Here is a 21,786-nt window from a genome sequence, read left to right on the forward strand (position 1 = left end):
CCAAGTTGCTCCTAACGAAGCTTACAAATCAAGCGAGGCATCGTGGAACTACGCTACGAATCTCACTGTGGAGAACCTCAATAAGCGGACACAGGCTAGTCTGACGTACTCAGCGTTTTTAGAAGAGGCCCGGAAAAAAGCGAAGAAATTCGACTTAACCAAACTTTCAAATGATACCCGGCGGCAAATTAAGATGGTCACTGAGACAGCGAGTTCTTCCGACAAGGACGTCCAGAAAACATTGAACGACGTGGAGGGAAAAATGGACCAGATTTATGGCTCGGGGAAAGTGATCGATACCGACGGCAGCAAGCTTTCTCTTGACCCTCACTTGTACAAGATTCTTAGCAACTCTCGAGACTACGAGCGACTCAAGTTTGTATGGAAAGGCTGTAGAGATTATCAACGCGAGAAGTGCATTCATACCAAGGATCATTATGGTTACGTCCGAGGCGAACGTAAATGGGTAAAACATATTTGTGCGGCTTGTTGGGTACAATCGAGAAAACAGGAATCGCATAGAGAGGATTCATCTGATTGTCCGCTTTCAGGGGAATCAAAAAACTGATAAACTTCGCTCTTGGTCAAGACATTGGGGGCGTTCCTTCCGTTACTGTTGCTTCATTTCCGGATATGTCGTTTTGTGCTTTGAATGCGGATGCTTGCTCCCAGCCGCTAAAGGCTGCAGTTCCTGACTGTCGTGGCTTTTCCACGGGCGCTGATTATATTCATGATGTGTGTTTTCCTCAGCCGGTGGAGGCTGGTGTTCTAGACTGTCGTGGTTTTTCCACGGCCTTTCCTCGTGACTCTCAGCAGGCGAATGATTTTTATTTGTACGCACATGAGTTAGTTTTTCGTTCTGGTCGCCCGAACTTTGTGGTTTCTCGCCTGCCCGTTCCAAGTTCCCTAAAGATCAATACTTGGAGGACTTTGTTGTATGATTATGACGACCAAATGATTTGTGATTTCCTGGAGTTTGGTTGGCCGGTGGGTTTCACTGGCGATACTGTTCCTATTTTTGATGCTCGCACTCACCGGGGTGCGCTCAATTTTGCGACTCAAGTTTCAGAGCATTTACAACGTGAAGTCTCGCTTGGTCGTGTCGCTGGGTCGTTTACGGATCCTCCCTTCGGGGGTGGATTTGTTACTTCACCGTTGAACACGGTTCCCAAGCGAGATTCTGAAGAACGTAGGGTAATTGTGGACTTGAGCTGGCCTAAGGGCGGTTCAGTAAATGATGGTATTCCGTGCGATAGTTTTCTGGGAGATCCGTTCGTGACTTGTTATCCCACTATAGATGACATTGTGGAAGCGATCGTGCAGTTTGGCCCGGGTTGTTTTCTCTATAAGAGGGATCTGCGGCAGGCGTATAGGCAGTTTCCTGTGGATCCCGGCGATTACCGTTTACTTGGGTATATTTGGAATGGACATTATTACTTTGACACTGTTTTAACTATGGGGTTACGCTCTGCTGCTCAGGCATGTCAGCGCGCCACCTCAGCGGTAGCTTGGATTCATCGACAGCAAGGACAAGTTTTATTTAATTATTTGGATGATTTCATTGGGGTTTCTGAGGCTAGCTCTGCGACTTCCGATTTTGAGCAGTTGGGGACTCTTCTCTCCTCTCTGGGACTGATCGAATCTGTTTCCAAAGCTTGTCCGCCTTCATCGCTCATGCTGTGTTTGGGAGTGATGGTCGACACGAATTCATTTACGTTGTCAGTTAGTCCTGAGCGGCTAGCGGAGTTAGAGCTTCTCTTACATGATTGGAGGAACCGCAAAACTGCTCGCAAACGGGAGTTACAATCCCTAGTTGGCAAACTTGTGTTTGTTTCAAAGTGTGTTCGTCAGAGTCGGGTGTTTATCTCGCGCTTATTAAGTCTGCTACGAACAGTTCAATACAATCATCTTCACGTTAATTTAACCGCGGAATTTCGCAAGGATATTATTTGGTGGTGTCATTTCCTGCGGGAATACAACGGAGTATCTATGATTAAAACTACCTCTTGGAGTTCTCCGGCTCGCTCTTTCTTGCAGATTCCTCGGCTTTGGCCTCTCTGCAAAAGGATCTACGACAGACATTACAAGCTGCTTATAGCACAGGGACATATAGTAATTTAAAGACTCAATTTAAGGCCTTTTTTCTATTTTGCTTATATTTTGACTTGACTCCATTACCAGCAGACATAGATACGGTCTGTCTTTATGTACAGTTTTTAAGTCGTTCGATTGCACCACCTTCGATTCGTAATTATTTAAGTGGGGTCAAGTTATTACATCTTTTCGCCGGTTATGACTATGCATTTACTAAGGATTTTAGTTTATCCCTAGCCCTGCGGGGAGTTTCCCGTAGGATACCACATGTACCTCAGAGGGCTCCACCGGTAACTCCTAGCCTTTTATTGCTAGTTGCGCGAACAGTCGATTTTCAACATGATGCTAACTCTTCTACATTGTATTGCGCATTTCTCTTTGCATTTTTTCTTATGGCGCGTATAGCTAATATCGTACCGCTTTCTATTAAGGCATTTAATCCTACCCGCGATCTCACACGGGGTGATGTTTTGTGTAACGAACACGGGCTTATCGTCACGTTTAAGCATACAAAAACTATTCAGTTCGGTCAGCGTCGATTACACATTCCTCTGTTACGTATTCCAGGCTCGTTATTATGTCCGGTCGCTGCCTATAACAACATGAGTCGCCTGGTACCCGCTTCTGCACGCAAACCGCTGTTTTTATTGCTTGGTCATTCAGGCCCGTTTGCTTTGACGAAGTCCCGTTTTGTTACCGAATTTCGTCTGGCGCTTTGCTCAGTGGGGGTTGCTCATGCTGACTCATATCGGGGTCACTCATTTCGACGCGGCTGTGCCTCTTGGGCGTTTAACCACGGAGTACCAGGGGAATTGGTACAGTTGTATGGTGATTGGGCTAGTGACTCTTACAAATTGTATTTAGAATTTAGTAATCAATCAAAATTGGCGCTTGCGTCCCAGCTACGTGCTTCCATTCAGGCCAGTAGTTAGGCCTTCTGTACTGTTTTGTTGTTTGGCCGGTGGTTTGGTGGCAGAGAGGTTTATTATTATTATTTTAGTTTTTCATTTATCAGTTTGTAGTGATTTTATAATAAACTTCTCTTATGCCAAACACAAAACAGTGTCAGTGGTTTATGTTGGGTTGAGGAATTTACCCCCCTTTGGGCACCTAGCTTAAAGGGATTAATTGCTCAAGCCAGCATATTGTATTTCAGTTATCTCTAGTCTTGATTGCTAGCACACGTTCACAGCTTCACTCTATAATTCTTTGTTCTTTTCAACGTTTATATATCAAGCTCATATTTTTCCCGCCCTCCCACCCTGGGCCTTGTGTGAAGGGTGGCAGAGAGGTTTATTATTATTATTTTAGTTTTTCATTTATCAGTTTGTAGTGATTTTATAATAAACTTCTCTTATGCCAAACACAAAACAGTGTCAGTGGTTTATGTTGGGTTGAGGAATTCAACTTAAACAAAGTTGTAGGCTCCCCAAATATTGAAAACAAATTAGAAGGAAATGACTTTTAGGGGTGTAGCTGTGGTAATTTTCTTATTGTGTCTGTGTTGCAACCCTCTAATCTAACAATATTTCGATGCCTGCCGATTCAAAAGCGCATCTAAGTCATGTAATAGAATTGAATTCGTTAATGCCAACCTTGATTTCTGACCAATTCGTAGACATGTGCTAAACTCGGAAAAAACTTCTCACCAAAAGAGACACAAAATACCCAACTACGAATAAAGACAACAAAACACTGCTCAAGTCATAAATACATACCTTGACTGTGCTCCATAAGCTCCCATTTAAGAGCCATCAACCACAATTATTAACGCTGATATCTCCAAGTCAGCCAACGACGCTTCCATCCGCCATGATGCATGCCTGCAATGCATCATGGGAGACTTATAAACACATTCACAGAGAGGCGGGAAAACTCATCTCCCCGTTTTCAGAACAGTTTTTTTTTTACAAGTCTTTTGGAACCAAAGCCAAACAAAACGTTTCCAGGTCCAAGCAATCCAGGATAGGCCTGAAAACAATTGTTGAATAAGCTTAGGAGGCAAAAATGATCCACATTGGAGAGTATGAGGCCATTCACTAGTAGAAAATTCCTTTCTCACTCCGTGAAGCTCGATCAAGGAATTATCACATGGAATTATCCTCAGCGTGCAAACATCCATAAGCACAGCATTAATTATGCCCAAATAGACTTCATGATGTCATAAGGCACTCTCCAGATGTGATAAAGATGTAATTTGTAAGCAAATTACAAGCAAAACTGTTGTCAGCAATGGTCTCTATCACAGCGCCATCGCTAGACAGAAAAGACACCACAGTGCATTGTTGGAAACTTCAAGGTATACCGTAAGAACTTGACTGGTGGTGTAGGACTTGAAATAAAGGGGGAGGGGGAGGGGGAGGTGTCTGTTTTCAGTCTGTTCTTACAGTTTGGCGTAAAAGAACTGAGTAGATGATGTTTTTCGTTACTCGCCTGTGTAGCAGCTCTGCGTCTTCCAAAGCGCGCGACTTTTCCGAAGTCTTTCAAAGCGCGCGCATTTTTCGAAGCGTGATCTAAACAATGGTTGCTATAGTTTTTTCGTCGTGTACGTCGATTCTAAATTCCAAGCCTAATCCTTATAGGGAAAAGACTGTCGAAAAATGTCGCAAAACAACCGGAGGTCAAGTGGATCCAAGTTCACCGGATGCCCGAAAGGTGAGTCTGAGGCGAGTTGCGCTTGTGGGATTCGTGCGTGTGTCCCGCGGGCCCTTTTCAGCCGCGGATGGATTAGCCCATGATTGCCGACAAGACATTCAAACATTTTGTATGTTAACTTATTAGATTTTATAATTTCCTTCAACAGACTCAAAGATCCGGCAGTTGGTAAGTACTTTAAATTGTTTTCTGAATGTAGCAAATTGTCTTTTTTTCAGCTGGTTCATACGAGAGCTATAACCTAATAGTAACTGAGTAGATATAAAGTTGTTATGAAGTAATGACAATGAGCTGTCTTTTGCGCAGGAATCGGCTCTGGATTATGCCCACCGTGCTATTCGAAGCTTGAACAAAGATCTCAGAAAACTTGGGGTAGGTATTTGATGCGCTGAAAAGGGGACTGGTTTATAAACAATTCTTACGAGAGCTTCTGAATATTTCTAGATCGAGAATGATGTCCTCAGATCAGGTCTACAGGACGAAAATCGGTGAGTATCCAATCGTACTCATTTTTTAATTTTAATCTGTTTATTGTGTTTTTGTATCAAGATTACGCCAATACATTTGTATTTTTAAAGGGCCCTAACGGAAGAGCAAAGAAATGCAGAACTCCTTCTCAAAAAGCAGGTAAATAAAATAATTAGATTAAATGAGCACAGTGCACAATCATCCCACCCAACCATCATTCTTCTCAATTTTTTTTTGCGCGATATTAAACAACACGGCGAAAAATAAAACAGGACGGAAAAGTGGGAGTAGTCAAGCAATTTTATTATAACTTTCTTATCTATTCTAGTGTTGTTCTTTTATTATTTGTTTTGATTTGTTTATCAACGCAAGATGCGCAAATAAAGCGAAGCAATAATATAGTTCCACCTTACAAAAACTGTATTATTTCAACATAGGTAGAACTTATTTCTTTATGATTCTATTCATGCTTATAGGATGAAGGAAGGAAGAAGGCCAGGCTGCAAGAGCTGTAAGTGTTTTTTGTTAGAGTTCTCCCCGGTGGAAAGTAACATTCCCCAACTATCGATACGTTTGTATTTTCCTTCAGGAAGTTGCAGAAAGTATTCATACAGCATCTACTGAATGCCGTGTTAGAAAAGGTAGGGCCAACAGACGGACAGACAGTAGGGCAGACAGACAGTTTAAGATGCCTTACTCACAACCTTCTCGTGTTTCAGGTCTTGGCTACATCAGCCCCAGCACTTGCCGAAAGGTAGAGGAATAATCTTGTTATGAATGTGCCATCCCATTGTGACCACGTCTTGATTACATTTTTTTTTTTTTAGAAAGGAGAAAGACCTCGGGTCAGTATGTGGCAAGCTGCAGGAAGAAAGGGTATAAAAATATTTGACACATTTCATATCCATGTAAGAACTGATACTAAACATACATCTGTTTGTTTGGCAGGGGGCATTTGTTTCACAAATTGCAGAGCAAACGAAGAGCAATGCCGCAAAAGATGCGTAAGTTCCTGTTTAGTGTTTCCGTAGTTATGTCATTTGGAAATTTAATTTTTCTTGTTCTATTTGCAGCCTACTCGCGGAGCTTAAGAGGCAAATTGGGCAGACAAAGACTCGTCCACACGTAAGTCTTTTTGCTAATAAGAAGCTAGGGTGCTTTAGATCAAGTGCGGCAAATTTATGACAATTGTCTGTTATTTTAGTGCACCGCCGAGAGCCAGACTTGCTATCCATCTACAAAAAGCATAGGGAGTGAATGCACTACTGAATGCGCCGAGGCTGATGTCCAGGCCACTAGTGAAGTGACAGTGGTGTCAGTTGAGACACAAACGGATGCAGTGCCAAAGGTGATTATATTGAATGCTTAACTTAAAAGGGGTTTGGAGCTAGGACATTATGTACCAATATTCCTATTCTTATTCTATCCCGTCCCAAAGAAAACAAAACCTTTTTATATCTTTTTGTCTAAATGTCCAGGCAAAATAATCATTATTGTTAATTTTATTATTATTGTTGTTGTTATTATTATCATTGTTAATGTTGTTGTTGTTATTATTATTATTATTATTACAGTGTTTAATATTGCTTATAACAAAGTATAATACTTTTGCTTTGTCTGTGTACTATTACAGAGGCACCAAAACCGTGCAGTGCGTGCCTGGCAGAGTTTCTGTGGCCAGGTACGCAACCTGCACAACCGCCTCATCCATGGAACGGAGGCATTCTAAACCCTACTGGAAATATAGTAGCCTCCATAGGATGTACTGTTCTTCAGGGTGCTAGCTTATTATCTGATTTATAAATTTGAACAGCTGTTATCTGTAATGTTTTATACTGCAAATTCTATATTTTTTAGATTTGATACAGAAATTCATAAATGAACTGTATAGTCGCTGAATCCCTAAAGCGAAGGTTAAGTCAGGCCATTCCTACTGAGGGCATCTAGCACACAAGAGACATCCTGCTAGTACCCCGGTGAGGGTAGGGGGCGGGAAGGCATATTCCGCGTAACCATGTGTTTACATGTGGGCCCCAACATACAGGGTATTAGCAGGAGCAAAAATATGCGCTAGATGCTCTCGCTCAACCGCAAAATAGAACACCAAAGCAACTAAAGGCTGTGCCTCGTGTCATTTCATGTAAATATTTCTAAGTATGTAAAAATAACTTGACGAAAGTTGTATCCCCAAATATATGTAGAAAAAATAAAACACCAAAGCGACTGAAGGCTGTGCCTCGTGTTGTTTCAGATATGTAAATAAAAATCAGTAAGTGAGAATACAACTTAAACAAAGTTGTAGGCTCCCCAAATATTGAAAACAAATTAGAAGGAAATGACCTTTAGGGGCGTAGCTGTGGTAATTTTCTTATTGTGTCTGTGTTGCAACCCTCTAATCTCACAATATTTCGATGCCGGCCGATTCAAAAGCGCATCTAATTCATGTAATAGAATTGAATTCGTTAATGCCAACCTTGATTTCTGACCAATTCGTAGACATGTGCTAAACTCGGAAAAACTTCTCACCAAAAAAGACACAAAATACCCAACTACGAATAAAGACAACAAAACTCTGCTCAAGTCATAAATACATACCTTGACTGTGCTCCATAAGCTCCCATTTAAGAGCCATCAACCACAATTATTAACGCTGATATCTCCAAGTCAGCCAACGACGCTTCCATCCGCCATGATGCATGCCTGCACTGCATCATGGGAGACTTATAAACACATTCACAGAGAGGCGGGAAAACTCATCTCCCGTTTTCAGAACAGTTTTTTTTACAAGTCTTTTGGAACCAAAGCCAAACAAAACGTTTCCAGGTCCAAGCAATCCAGGATAGGCCTGAAAACAATTGTTGAATAAGCTTAGGAGGCAAAAATGATCCACATTGGAGAGTATGAGGCCATTCACTAGTAGAAAATTCCTTTCTCTCTCTGTGAAGCTCGATCAAGGAATTATCACATGGAATTATCCTCAGCCTGCAAACATCCATAAGCACAGCATTAATTATGCCCAAATAGACTTCATGATGTCATAAGGCACTCTCCAGATGTGATAAAGATGTAATTTGTAAGCAAATTACAAGCAAAACTGTTGTCAGCAATGGTCTCTATCACAGCGCCATCGCTAGACAGAAAAGACACCGCAGTGCATTGTTGGAAACTTCAAGGTATACCGTAAGAACTTGACTGGTGGTGTAGGACTTGAAATAAAGGGTGAGGGGGGAGAGGGAGGGGGAGGTGTCTGTTTTCAGTCTGTTCTTACAGTTTGGCGTAAAAGAACTGAGTAGATGATGTTTTTCATTACTCGCCTGTGTAGCAGCTCTGCGTCTTCCAAAGCGCGCGACTTTTCCGAAGTCTTTCAAAGCGCGCGCATTTTTCGAAGCGTGATCTAAACAATGGTTGCTATAGTTTTTTCGTCGTGTACGTCGATTCTACATTCCAAGCCTAAACCTTATAGGGAAAAGACTGTCGAAAAATGTCGCAAAACAACCGGAGGACAAGTGGATCCAAGTTCACCGGATGTCCGAAAGGTGAGTCTGAGGCGAGTTGCGCTTGTGGGATTCGTGCGTGTGTCTCGCGGGCCCTTTTCAGCCGCGGATGGATTAGTCCATGATTGCCGACAAGACATTCAAACATTTTGTATGTTAACTTATTAGATTTTATAATTTCCTTCAACAGCCTCAAAGATCCGGCAGTTGGTAAGTACTTTAAATTGTTTTCTGAATGTAGCAAATTGTCTTTTTTCAGCTGGTTCATACGAGAGCTATAACCTAATAGTAACTGAGTAGATATAAAGTTGTTATGAAGTAATGACAATTAGCTGTCTTTTGCGCAGGAATCGGCTCTGGATTATGCCCACCGTGCTATTCGAAGCTTGAACAAAGAGCTCAGAAAACTTGTGGTAGGTATTCGATGCACTGAAAAGGGGACTGGTTTATAAACAATTTTTACGAGAGCTTCTGAATATTTCTAGATCGAGAGTGATGTCCTCAGATAAGGTCTACAGGACGAAAATCGGTGAGTATCCAATCGTACTCATTTCTTAATCTTAATCTGTTTATTGTGTTTTTGTATCAAGATTGCGCCAATACATTTGTATTTTTAAAGGGTCCTAACGGAAGAGCAAAGAAATGCAGAACTCCTTCTCAAAAAGCAGGTAAATAAAATAATTAGATTAAATGCGCACAGTGCACAATCATCCCACCCAACCATCATTCTTCTCAATTTTTTTTCCGCGATATTAAACAACACGGCGAAAAATAAAACAGGACGGAAAAGTGGGAGTAGTCAAGCAATTTTATTATAACTTTCTTATCTATTCTAGTGTTGTTCTTTTATTATTTGTTTTGATTTGTTTATCAACGCAAGATGCGCAAATAAAGCGAAGCAATAATATAGTTCCACCTTACAAGAACTGTATTATTTCAACATAGGTAGAACTTATTTCTTTATGATTCTATTCATGCTTATAGGATGAAGGCAGGAAGAAGGCCAAGCTGCAAGAGCTGTAAGTGTTTTTTTTAGAGTTCTCCCCTGGTAGAAAGTAACATTTCCCAACTATCGATACTTTTGTATTTTCCTTCAGGAAGTTGCAGAAAGTATTCATACAGCATCTACTGAATGCCGTGTTAGAAAAGGTAGGGCCAACAGACGGACAGACAGTAGGGCAGACAGACAGTTTAAGATGCCTTACTCACAACCTTCTCGTGTTTCAGGTCTTGGCTACATCAGCCCCAGCACTTGCCGAAAGGTAGAGGAATAATCTTGTTATGAATGTGTCATCCCATTGTGACCACGGCTTGATTACATTTTTTCCATTTTTAGAAAGGAGAAAGACCTCGGGTCATCCTGTGGCAAGCTGCAGGAAGAAAGGGTATCAAAATATTTGACACATTTCATATCCATATAAGAACTGATACTAAATATACATCTGTTTGTTTGGCAGGAGGCATTTGTTTCACAAATTGCAGAGCAAACGAAGAGCAATGCCGCAAAAGATGCGTAAGTTCCTGTTTAGTGTTTCCGTAGTTATGTCATTTGGAAATTTAATTTTTCTTGTTCTATTTGCAGCCTACTCGCGGAGCTTAAGAGGCAAATTGGGCAGACAAAGACTCGTCCACACGTAAGTCTTTTTGCTCTTTTTTTTAGATCAAGTGCGGCAAATTTATGACAACTGTCTGTTATTTTAGTGCACCGCCGAGAGCCAGACTTGCTCTCCATCTGCAAAAAGCATATGGAGCGAATGCACTACTGAATGCGCCGAGGCTGATGTCCAGGCCACTAGTGAAGTGACAGTGGTGTCAGTTGAGACACAAACGGATGCAGTGCCAAAGGTGATTATATTGAATGCTTAACTTAAAAGGGGTTTGGAGCTAGGACATTATGTACCAATATTCCTATTCTTATTCTATCCCGTCCCAAAGAAAACAAAACCTTTTTAAATATCTTTTTGTCTAAATGTCCAGGCAAAATTATCATTATTGTTAATTTTATTATTATTGTTGTTGTTGTTGTTATTATTATCAATGTTAATGTTGTTATTATTATTATTTTTATTATTATTATTATTATTATTATTATTATTATTATTATTATTATTATTATTATTATTATCATTGTTAATGTTGTTGTTGTTATTAATATTATCATTATTACAGTGTTTAATATTGCTTATAACAAAGTATAATATTTTTGCTTTGTCTGTGTACTATTACAGAGGCACCAAAACCGTGCAGTGCGTGCCTGGCAGAGTTTCTGTGGCCAGGTACGTAACCTGCACAACCGCCTCATCCATGGAACAGAGGCATTCTAAACCCTACTGGAAATATAGTAGCCTCCATAGGATGTACTGTTCTTCAGGGTGCTAGCTTATTATCTGATTTATAAATTTGAACAGCTGTTATCTGTAATGTTTTATACTGCAAATTCTATATTTTTTAGATTTGATACAGAAATTCATAAATGAACTGTAAATAGTCGCTGAATCCCTAAGGCGAAGGTTAAGTCAGGCCATTCCTACTGAGGGCATCTAGCACAAGAGAGACATCCTGCTAGTACCCCGGTGAGGGGTAGGGGGCGGGAAGGCATATTCCGCGTAACCATGTGTTTACATGTGGGCCCCAACATACAGGGTATTAGCAGGAGCAAAAATATGCGCTAGATGCTCTCGCTCAACCGCAAAATAGAACACCAAAGCAACTAAAGGCTGTGCCTCGTGTCATTTCATGTAAATATTTCTAAGTATGTAAAAATAACTTGACGAAAGTTGTATCCCCAAATATATGTAGAAAAAATAAAACACCAAAGCGACTGAAGGCTGTGCCTCGTGTTGTTTCGAGCATGTAAATATTTCTAATTGTATATAAATATAACTTGACCAAAGTTATACCCTCAAAATCTAGAACGACGGCAAATTCAGAAAGACATTTTCCTTTTTTCACGTTTTACGAGTGCCGTACTTCAACGGTTGTGGACTTTATAACAGTTATTCCACAGGTAGCCCAGGCAATGGTTGCTTGTCGTAGCTCGGAATTCGGCTGTTCTGAGATCTGTACTAAAGAAAGTAGGGAGAGAGAAGTCATAAATTCCGTTAAGAACCCCCCCCCCCCCCCCCCCCAAAAAAAAAAAAATCGTTTATTACACGTGAATTTGACAGCAACAAGGCATGTTCTAAGTTCTAAGGCAATTTTATTGACAACATTTCACACAAAAAACGCTTTACTCGACCGATCTCAGAACAGCCGAATTCCGAGCTACGACAAGCAATCATTGCCTGGGCTACCTGTGATGATCGGAGCGCACGCGTAGTTCTTGTTGGGACGTCGCTGTTTGTAGCCCTAGCGGGAAGTGTTGAGATAATCATACTCTTTTGTTGTGACACCGATATTTGATATATTGATTTTTTTTCGTGATAGTGGTTTTACCATTAATTTTGTATACTACCCTCTCCTCCCACGCTTTAAAAAATCTAAACAAATCAAATCAGCGGTTGCCACCATGGGGATCGTATGATCGTGAGGTGAACAGATAAAGAACAGCAGATTACCAGTCGTGTAAAATCCACCTTATACGAATGCCCAGCTGAGCTAAGAACATCCCTCAACTCGCCAGTACAAGAAAAACAGTCCTTCAAACACCTCTGATAAAGCCTTGTTTATTTACATGCTAGTGGTTTGCACTTTGAGGTCTGCAAGCGTAAAACTATCCCAGCTATTAAAGCCCATCAACTCTTTGTGGTAAGGTCGATAGCTGTTCATGCTGATACAGAATATTGTGTTGTTATAACTAGCGACGACAAGTGCTTTTTGATTGCATACTTTGTGTGTATACATTCAGGGAATATTCACCGATATTATTTTAAATTTTTTTGTGACGACATTTTATGGTGAAACCTGGGAACCTATAATGGGCTGACCGAAATAAAAAACAATCGTTAGTTGATCAGCGACTCAATTAGCCACATTTGATTCGTGTTTAAGAGCTGCTTCCCCATTGAGTCAAGACAATGGATTCAATATTGCACTTTACCACTATCATAGTTTACAGTAACCTTGAACTTTTATCAAAGTAGGATGGTGCAAATTTTTGACATACTTTGGGCATTTATATTTTACTGTAAACCCAGAAAAAGCACAAGCATTCCTAGGCCAGGATTGCTGGCCTTGAGTGTTGGACCGAAGTTGGGCTGACGTGCTAACAGCCTCAACACATGGTGAACCTGTTTGTTACTAGTTCAAGTGTGACAGGCGTTTGATGCATGAATGGACAACAAGCCTGTGTGGGCTAATGCAGTCCCACATGGCTTCAATAATGCTACAATGCCAATATCACCTGGACAGAGGCTTCCCAGGTCCATCATTTACAACTGAAATCGTTGTCTCCTATCAGTAATGCTGCATAGTCAATCAAACTTTGGGGCAGGTCTATGCACATCATGCACATAGACAAAATTTTGTAATTAACGGATAGCATAAACTTGTTGAAAACATAAAAAAAGCTATAATAAATTTCTGACACACAGTACAATAAGAGTTCCCTGCTGATTCAAACTCTGACGGGAAGCAAAAATTAGGTATGAGTTAGCTAAGAGTTCAAGTTGAGTCCGCCATTACACTGATAAATGGAAAATCAAAGTGAAATAGATTTCCAGAGGAAATTGAGTTAAGCAGGTTCTACTGCAGATGAACCCAAACGAGACCAGGATTTTTAATTTGCCAAGGTTGCGCAACAACGATTTCAGTGCTATGGTGTAGTGTATGCTTTGTGTCCACCCAGTAGCTTCTTTTAGCACCCAGCTTCCAATAAGTGGCCCACTTTAAATACGCGCTCCCCCTCCCAAAGTGTTAAATATGAAATAAGCACTCCCTTCCAATAAACTCCCACCCCTTTCCAGAAAATATAAGGATGACTAAGGCTTTTTAGTCTCCTTTTATTTACCCTTTTTTGTTATTGAACAATTAAAGATGCTTACTTGACTATTTAATGAAGTTCACCGTGTTTTATTTCTTACTGATCAATAATTTGTATTCTTTATTTCTGTAGATTAGGCAGACGAGCTAAAGTAAGCCTGGTGTAGACAATGGCTGGGCTACTGTCAGCACTCAAGAAGTTGCCGTTTATCCCCTTGTGGTTTGTCATGGTGTTTCTAATCACTGGCATGATAATAAATATCATACAGGTTGCTATTCTACCATTATGGACCTTTAACAAGACACTTTACAGATGGATTAATATGCATGTTGTGTATCTTCACTGGTCCCGTAAGTACCATACTGTACAAACAGTATTTTAAGGCTGGTTGTTTTAGAACTTTAAACAGATTGAGGAAGCAGTGGTCAAACATCTTTTTACTAAAAAGTAGAAACATATGTTGAACATATGAACATATATACATACCTTTCATCATATACAACATATGTTGTATATGTTGAAAGGTGTGAATATGAGTTGATTTCAGCCTTAAGGGTGTTGGGACATTGAGGGCCGTTGCTAGGAAAACATTTGTAAAATGAAATGAATTTAGGCATGGCATTATCATTAATAAATCTCTAAATCTCGTAAATTATTTTCCTGTCGATTGATTTTTCAACCTAAAAGTGTGATGTTCCTGGATGATCGCGAGTGCGCCTAACAACCTAATCGCCAAGTAACAAGAAATGTCGCAACACTCTTAAAATTCCATGCCAAGACAATTCTACATATTTCTGTTTTGTTGCGGAGAACTTTAAATCTATTTTCTTTGGTATCAATAAATACTTTCATTGGCAACACACTGCTAACAAGTCAGACTGTCCAACCTTCGATGATACAGGAGTCCCAAGAAAGTGGGGGGCAAGCAAGGGCTTCAAGAAAGGGGGGCCTGAAGTAAGGGCACCAAGAAAGGAGGGAGCTGATGCAATGGCTTCAAGAAAGGGGGGCTAAAGCAAGGGCTTCAAGAAAGGGGGCCGGATTCATTGTTCTTCTGTGGATTTCCTTATATTTCTTGTTATTTTTATGGCATGTGTCTGAAAATAGTATTTTTGGTATGAAACATTTCATACCAAAAAATAAAAACGAAATTCCGAACTACAAATAGAGACCAGCAAACCCAGTTCAAGTCACAAAGAGATACCTTTTTTACACTCTGCCAGGTCCCATTTTATAGCCATCAGCCACAATAATCAATGCTAAAACCTCCATTAGAAGTGAGGCTCCATGTTAAGGCTATATTGCATGCCTGAACTGCATCATGGGATTCTTGGAAACACCTTCACAGAGAGGCATAACATAATAATATCAGTTTTGTTATAATTCTCTTTGTCCCAAAGCTAAACAAAACATTTCAAGGTTCAAGGAACCCAGAATAAGCCTGAAGAAAACAATTTTTGAATAAGGTTGGGTAGCAAACATGTTCCACATTGGAGAGTATGAGGCCATTCACTAGAAAATTCCTATTTCACTTGGTGAAACCCAAACAAGTAATTATCCCATTGAATCATCCTCAGCGTGCAAACATCCATAAGCACAGTGTTTATTATGCCCCAATAGACTTTATGATGTCCTAAGGCACTTTCCAAATGTGAAAAAGCTGTAAATTTAAAGCAATACAAGCAAAACTGTTGTAAGCAACAGGCCTTAGCAATACTGTCGGTAGATTGAAAAGACACCTCAGTGCATTGTTGGAAACTTCAAGGCATTCTGTCTTTGGTCAACGGTAATTTAACTGCTTAATTTAACTGGTAGTGTTGTACAATTTTGCTCAAAAGTACCCAGGAATGAAAGGGTTAACAGCATGTATTGTACTTAAAATGGTGTAAAAAAATAGAATTGATCTCATAACTATACAGTAAATGTTGGAAAATTCTTTGGTCTTGGGGTCCAAGGGTTAAATCCACAATTTAAACCATCAGCGGGTATTTTTGTAGTTATTTTGTATATATATTGGTAAATAAGTATTATTTTTGGGGTCAAAAAAACTTCTTGGTCCAAGACCTTCTCGAATTTTCTACCATTTACTGTATATACCTTTTTTTTTTGTAGAGTTGACATTTCTAGTTGATTGGTGGTCAGAAACTGATTTAAGACTGTATGGCAATGAAGAAGACTTCAGATATTTTGGAAAGGAGAGTGCAATTTGTGTGGCTAATCACCGCAGTGATGTAGACTGGCTTATAGGATGGGTAATGGCAGATAGAGTTCATACTCTCGGGGTGAGTACCACATGTTTTCCAAGGTTATGGGGGCACTCAAGGGTGAGCTATTAAAGGCTGCTCAAGGTTATAAGACAAACTCATGGAGAAGGTACAGTACAACAGGATACCCAAAGTTATGGGACAAACTTTACCACAGGTTACCCAAATTTATGGGCACATTTTGAGTGAAGGTACAAGCAGATACCAAGGATAACAGGACAGGAATTCTGTCCTAAAACACTTTAGGGTATGGTAAATTATTGTGTTCTACTCAATAAAACAACATTACCATGCCACCTTATACAAAGTCAGTTGCAAGAGTTCTTGTTAACTACTGTATAGAATTGGAAATCAATGGCGACAGCATCAAGAATGGCGTACATGTCACAAATATTCTGAACCTACTTTGGCTTCTGTAACCACAGGCGTAGAAGGTGAAAATGGGGGAAAATGCCACTTAGATTTGCCATCATGTACATCAATGCTGTTTTTCAACAATTTGCAAGCATGTGTGCCACTCTTGATGCTGTTAGCATTAAATTTGGTGACATTTTTTGTTTATTTGTAAGTGTGTTGCTTCACACTTTCTGCAGTTCAGTGCAAACTTAATTTAATGGTTTGAAGACATTATTTAAGAAATAAAATATAATTTGCATTCCTTCATTGAGTTTTGAAAACAGAAGTGTTTTTGTTAGGGAGAATTTGAGAGCAAATCAGTGGAGCATGATACTGCAGGTCGAGAATTCTCCAAACAAACACTAAGGTTCTCAAAACTTCCAAAAAAATGTTTCATTTCTTTTATAAAATTATTTTTAATCCTAAGCAAAAGACAAAAAAACTTCACAACAGCGCCTACTAATGGCGTCTTTCCAGTGCACGTCAGCTCGCGCACAGAAAACAGTTTGAAAAACTGGCTTCAATTCCAAGCAATATTTACTTTATGTTTTGGTTTTTCATCTATTTTGACTTATTTTGCAATTTTCCTATCTAACTGGGACACATTTTTCTCCGGAAGAAAAATATTTTGTAGTGTTACAAGGTAAAAGTTCGTGGGAATTCACAGGGTTGTTGACTGATGATGCACAAATTCTCCTTACAATATTTTTTGCTGCGTCATCACATGACCTTCATCATGTAATGAAAGTGACCAATCCCACTAATCAAAGTGCCTATACTGTCACAATTATTTTATATAATTGACTAAAACGTTATGAAGCAAGGCTACTTTTTGCATTTTTCACTAACTTTTTAAAAAAGCATCTTTTACAAGGACCGCGTAGCATGTTGAAAGGGTTGGGGGCTGACAATTGTAAAATATATCAATATTGAAAAACGAAGGAGAATGAATCATTTGCATTTCTCCTGTTGTAAAAAGGGGTGGGGTTGTGTGCAACCCCCCCCCCCCCCAACCCTCCCCCTCTGCTGTGCCTGTTTTAAATATCCATAAGTTTTTCTTCAATTTCTAGCTTATCCAAGAGTATTTGAGTTTACCTGGGGACTGCTTAAAGATAATTTTATTTTCTTGCAGCTCATTCAACAGCAAAACCTTGATTCTTTTTTAATTTGCTTTGCTCCACAGACAACTAAGTGCTACATGAAGGGTTACTTAAAATATCTGCCAATCATGGGCTTCTCGTGGCTGAGTAGCGAGTACGCCTTTGTTAGCCGTAACTGGCAGAAGGATCAGAGAGTTCTACAGAACAGTCTTGATACTCTCCAGGATTTTCCCTACCCCTTCTGGGTGAGTTTTAATGAATTATGATGATTTTACTTACTGTGTAGGTATTAAAAATTAAAAAGTAATAATTATATGAGTAATAACTGGGATAGATAAAACCAGGGGTGTACTTATCAACTCAGGGTAGAATCTTGCAAGAAGACGAGCAAGGAAAAATAAGGGAATGTCACCCTCCCCTCCCTAGTAGAGCAAGACTGTACAAAAGGTGGTGTCTAACCTCCCCCTCCCCTATTGCCTACCATGCACCAAACAAAAGTATCTAGCCATTGCCCTGAGGTTTTAAAAACAGGGATAAAAATAATTGTATATCTGAAAGATTTTGCCGGCTTTGTGGATTTTGGTGGAAAAAAAGCCTGCATACTCAAAATATCAGAGGAGAATACAGCAAAAAGAGCCGGCAAAGATCAGAAAACAGCTAACTATCGCCGGCAGCTGGCCGCTATTTTGAACCCTGGTTTTTAATTGTTGATCGATAAGTTGGTGAGGAAATCTTTCGTTTCTGGCTAAATATAAATATGAATGAATTTCCGGCGAATCTAACATATTTTACCATAATGTACTGTACTACGTATTCTCCCAAGACAAGTTGTTCTTTTTTACCATGGTAAAACATGTTTTGTGAATAAAAACTTTTATGCTATTTTTCAGATTGCAATATTTGCTGAAGGCACTAGGCTGACACAAGAGAAGCTCCAAGCCAGCATAGAGTATGCTCGATCCAAAAACATCCCTGAATTACAACACCACCTCCTTCCAAGGCCTCGGGGATTTTCCATAACAGTTCAACACTTGAAGGATAAGGGTACATACCAACAGTAAAAGCTCTAATAAGCCTTATAAATCCGTGACCAATTTCATAATTTCTACTTTTCACTTTTGGGATGAATAACTGAAAAATCAGAAAAACTTGAGAAATTTCCTTTTTTTTTCTGTCAATCTTGAAAATATATAAAATTGTTGATTTTTGCTAATCAAATCTTGTCAAGCTTCAGGAAATGTTCTCCTTTTCCTTTAAAATTGAGCTTTACCATATTTTGAAAAAGAAAAGGAAAATTAATTTTTTAAAGCTTTATTTCCGGAGAAGCCTGGTAAAAATGGAGAGATGTTACAGTATAGCATGCTCTTTTCAGTTTCTGCAGTATATGATATGGAAGTGGCATTTGTAGAAGGAAAATATCCAACAATGAAAGGATTATTGTTGGGAGTCAAGTATGAAATACATTTGTTGATAAGGTAAGATCTTTGAATTGACTTTTTGCGATTTCATAGCTGTCAACTCACCCAAATTAGGTGGGTGTCAAAATAGGTATTTTACTGTATTTCACCTGAGAAATCACAAGATTTCTGTCCAAGTTGGGTTGACAGCTATGGCATTTTAAAGTATGACTGTTCATATTTGTAAAAATTAAATTATAAAATTTACTCCTAATGTATTATGATTAAAAACCTAATCAATATTTGTACTTTAGGAGAATACCAGTAAAAGATATCCCCATGGAAACAATAGAAGTGACCTCTAAATGGTGCCAGAAGTTATTCCAGGAAAAGGTATTTTATTACTATAGGAAGGTGTGAAAACTAGAGATGAAACTGCAAGATTCAAGCACAATAAGAGTTTAGAATCACCAGGCCACTTTCCTATATTATACATATGTGCCAAAAAATGACCGTCGTTGACACTACAAACTACGTAAAACATACTTCAACATTGTGTTGATTGATCTCCCTTATTCCACCGCATTTATACAGACCATCTTGTTATTTTAAAGCTGTCTGTAGTCCCTGTAACACTAATGGTGACCTTACATGTAATAACATAATAGCTTTTGACTTTCTCCTTACGGATGACTATTCCATATTAGTATAAATCTACTCACATTCTTTCATGACTCCTGCAATTTGATTGGCTCCCGTACTCACTATCTATTGAGCGATAGATAGAGAGTAGCAAAAAAAAACCAGCTTTTTTTTTTTACAAAAACAACATAAATTATTATTAAAATCGTCAGTTATTCGAAGGTAGTATGTGAGTGGATTTATACTAAAATAACGAGACTACTCGTTCTCGTTTTGTATGAGTCAAATGGGGGCGAGGCTACGCGCCTCGTTGACTATCTATTGACTCATAGAAAACTCGAACTCATAGTCTAATTGTTAAATAGGCCTTTTTCCAGTTATGGGGGTCCTGTGGAATTCAAACGTGAAAGCGAGGTTTGCAATTCAAGTAATTTTTACTTGTTTTACAATAAAGCTAAATGAATGGTTTAAAAAGGGGCTTGAAATGGAGATATTTGCAGCTATTAAGCCTTCCCTCTGCTCTAAAATTGAGAACAGCTCATTTCTAAATATTACAAAAATAAATTACGTTTTTTTATTTCTTTTTCCTAAGGATAAAGCGATGAGCTACTACCTTGCTAACGGTAGATATGAAGAGCCCTTGGTGTTTCACCCTCGACAATACTCAAACCTGGTTCCACTCTTGGTGTGGCACACCCTGCTATCAGTCCCACTTCTCTCCTACATTTGCTACGTCCTTCTCTCGGGGGATGTTTTTATACTCTCTGTAGCAGCTGTCGTCGTCTCGATTTGTAAGTGTCTATCAAAAAGGTATTACAATAGGTAACAGTCAGATAACTGACTACAGTCAAGCTTACAGTCAAGCTTGTTATAGTGATTAAAGAACCCTTGTCAGCAACATCTTTGTTATTGTTTTTAGCCTATATTGGAACACAAGTTCTTAGAAAAAATGTTAAAATAAGCTCCTGAAAATTAAGCTCACGTGTTATTAACTAAAGTCATCGAAATATTACGATAGCATTTCCGAATTGGCAAACAAAAACACTTTTGGTAAATTGCACATGTCATTATCATTGTTGTTGTTGCTATTGTTGTTGTTATTGCTGTTGGTTTTGTTATTGTTATTTCTGTGGTTGATGATGTGAGGTCACCTGAATCCCTCCTAAGCCTCTTCCCAACCCTCCCTCACAGCCGACCACAGGGAACCCGGACAGGACGCCAGGGACTGCGCTGCTAATGCATTTCTAATGTTTCTTCTATCTTGTCAGGCTTTGTTGTTTTCAAGATTCTGTTGCACTTCAGTGACTCTCAGAAAGGGAGTAGCTTTGGTCTGAAGACAACTGGATCAAGCCTGCACGTGTACAAGAAGGAACAGTGAAGTGTGCCCGTATTCAACTATCAGGAACATTGCATTTTTAACTGCTTTTAAACTTTCTGTCGAATCAACAGCTTCATACAGTATGCCTCCGTGCTGGTCTCTCTTGATTTGAAGTAAAGAAACTAAATCCATGATATGAAATAAGGGTAACACATACATCTGTTCATCTGGATTAAAAGTGAATGATGATCAATTGATATTCCTTGATGGTTTACGTATAGATTCCTGTCAGTGTGTTGCAAATTTATCATATTTTACCTCCATTATACATTTTTTAAACGCAAACCGCAATAGATGATAGAAGTTAATAATTACTAGCTTATATATAAAAAGTGTATCTTTCTTCATTATTTTTTTGTTAAATGAATTGACTTGGGATTTTTTTTTATCAATTAATGCATACTGCTGTCAGTCTTCACGGACTTATCTCTGTCATCTGCCATTTTGTCATCTTAGCAAAATACCGAGCAAGGAAATTCATTGGCTTATTAGGGAGCACTATTGTGATTTTTTTTTCGATGGTACTGACTGATAAATGTTTACTTTTAGATAATTATTTCGCGATTTCCTCAAAAATCAATTTTGAATGGAAACAAAAGAAGTCCTCACGAATAAAACAAGCAACGATACAGAGACATACAAAAAAAGGAAGAAACTGAGGAGGGAGGGGGCACAGCTGCCCCCCCCCCTGGGGATTTTCTTATACACGATCCCTCCATCCACCCCTGCCTGCTGGGGCCCCGTCTGGGTGCCTCACTATCTTGAAAGCCCGTTCGAATAATGCTCGTAAACAATTGCTTCTTGAGCAAACGCGTTATGACGTCAACACACTTTATAAAGGAAGAGTGCCTTTCATCCTCCGGGACCCAGGGCGTAGCGGAGATCGGGCACACAGGGAGCTCGCGAGAAAGCTCTATACTTTCAATCAAATATCATTAATAAAGCATCCGACTTCAGTCTTGCAAATAAATAGCCTGCGT

General features: G+C 39.4%; 2 protein-coding genes and 2 long non-coding RNA genes across 7 annotated transcripts; 3 read left to right on the top strand and 1 right to left on the bottom strand.

The window, feature by feature from the left end:
- The first annotated feature begins 4,534 nt into the window (after positions 1-4,534).
- LOC5500506 lies at positions 4,535-11,537 on the top strand. 4 transcript variants are annotated; one of them, XM_048721401.1, is made up of 13 exons: positions 4,535-4,749; positions 4,898-4,917; positions 5,056-5,121; positions 5,194-5,237; positions 5,328-5,376; positions 9,696-9,730; positions 9,809-9,860; positions 9,939-9,973; positions 10,048-10,096; positions 10,169-10,224; positions 10,294-10,345; positions 10,413-10,556; positions 10,940-11,537. In XM_048721401.1, the coding sequence occupies exons 1-13, from the start codon at positions 4,695-4,697 to the stop codon at positions 11,033-11,035; spliced, it is 753 nt and encodes a 250-aa protein (XP_048577358.1). In that variant the 5' UTR covers positions 4,535-4,694; the 3' UTR covers positions 11,036-11,537. The 4 variants fall into 4 exon arrangements, with proteins under 4 accessions (XP_048577358.1, XP_048577357.1, XP_048577356.1 ...); XM_048721400.1 differs by lacking the exon at positions 5,328-5,376 and adding an exon at positions 9,331-9,379; XM_048721399.1 differs by having other exon boundaries at positions 9,809-9,973.
- Positions 5,500-10,032, bottom strand: LOC125559764. Its single transcript, XR_007306427.1, has 3 exons — positions 9,921-10,032; positions 7,813-7,917; positions 5,500-6,078 (listed from the first exon to the last, which is right to left on the bottom strand). It is a non-coding gene; the product is annotated as an uncharacterized LOC125559764 (long non-coding RNA).
- LOC116603911 lies at positions 6,427-7,445 on the top strand. The gene is made up of 2 exons (XR_007306433.1): positions 6,427-6,565; positions 6,851-7,445. It is a non-coding gene; the product is annotated as an uncharacterized LOC116603911 (long non-coding RNA).
- Positions 11,538-12,211: 674 nt separating the features above from the next.
- LOC5500507 (1-acyl-sn-glycerol-3-phosphate acyltransferase delta) lies at positions 12,212-21,138 on the top strand. The gene is made up of 9 exons (XM_001621892.3): positions 12,212-12,458; positions 13,765-13,982; positions 15,742-15,911; positions 17,473-17,634; positions 18,280-18,433; positions 18,762-18,864; positions 19,101-19,179; positions 20,021-20,219; positions 20,697-21,138. Exons 2-9 carry the CDS (start codon positions 13,802-13,804, stop codon positions 20,804-20,806), a joined length of 1,158 nt encoding a protein of 385 aa, XP_001621942.2. The 5' UTR covers positions 12,212-12,458; positions 13,765-13,801; the 3' UTR covers positions 20,807-21,138.
- The last annotated feature ends 648 nt before the right edge of the window (positions 21,139-21,786 follow it).

This window comes from Nematostella vectensis, chromosome 14, assembly GCF_932526225.1.
Source record: "Nematostella vectensis chromosome 14, jaNemVect1.1, whole genome shotgun sequence".
NCBI lineage: Eukaryota > Metazoa > Cnidaria > Anthozoa > Actiniaria > Edwardsiidae > Nematostella > Nematostella vectensis.

Excerpts from the sequence above, each read along its gene's own strand:
- LOC5500506 (XM_048721399.1), top strand. The coding sequence starts at position 4,695 with ATGTCGCAAAACAACCGGAGGTCAAGTGGATCCAAGTTCACCGGATGC. Across the intron at positions 5,377-9,695 it reads AACTCCTTCTCAAAAAGCAG|GATGAAGGCAGGAAGAAGGC; the intron begins GTAAATAAAATA and ends TCATGCTTATAG. Across the intron at positions 10,557-10,939 it reads AAACGGATGCAGTGCCAAAG|AGGCACCAAAACCGTGCAGT; the intron begins GTGATTATATTG and ends GTACTATTACAG.
- LOC5500507 (XM_001621892.3), top strand. The coding sequence starts at position 13,802 with ATGGCTGGGCTACTGTCAGCACTCAAGAAGTTGCCGTTTATCCCCTTG. Across the intron at positions 18,434-18,761 it reads TCAACACTTGAAGGATAAGG|TTTCTGCAGTATATGATATG; the intron begins GTACATACCAAC and ends TGCTCTTTTCAG. Across the intron at positions 20,220-20,696 it reads AGCTGTCGTCGTCTCGATTT|GCTTTGTTGTTTTCAAGATT; the intron begins GTAAGTGTCTAT and ends CTATCTTGTCAG.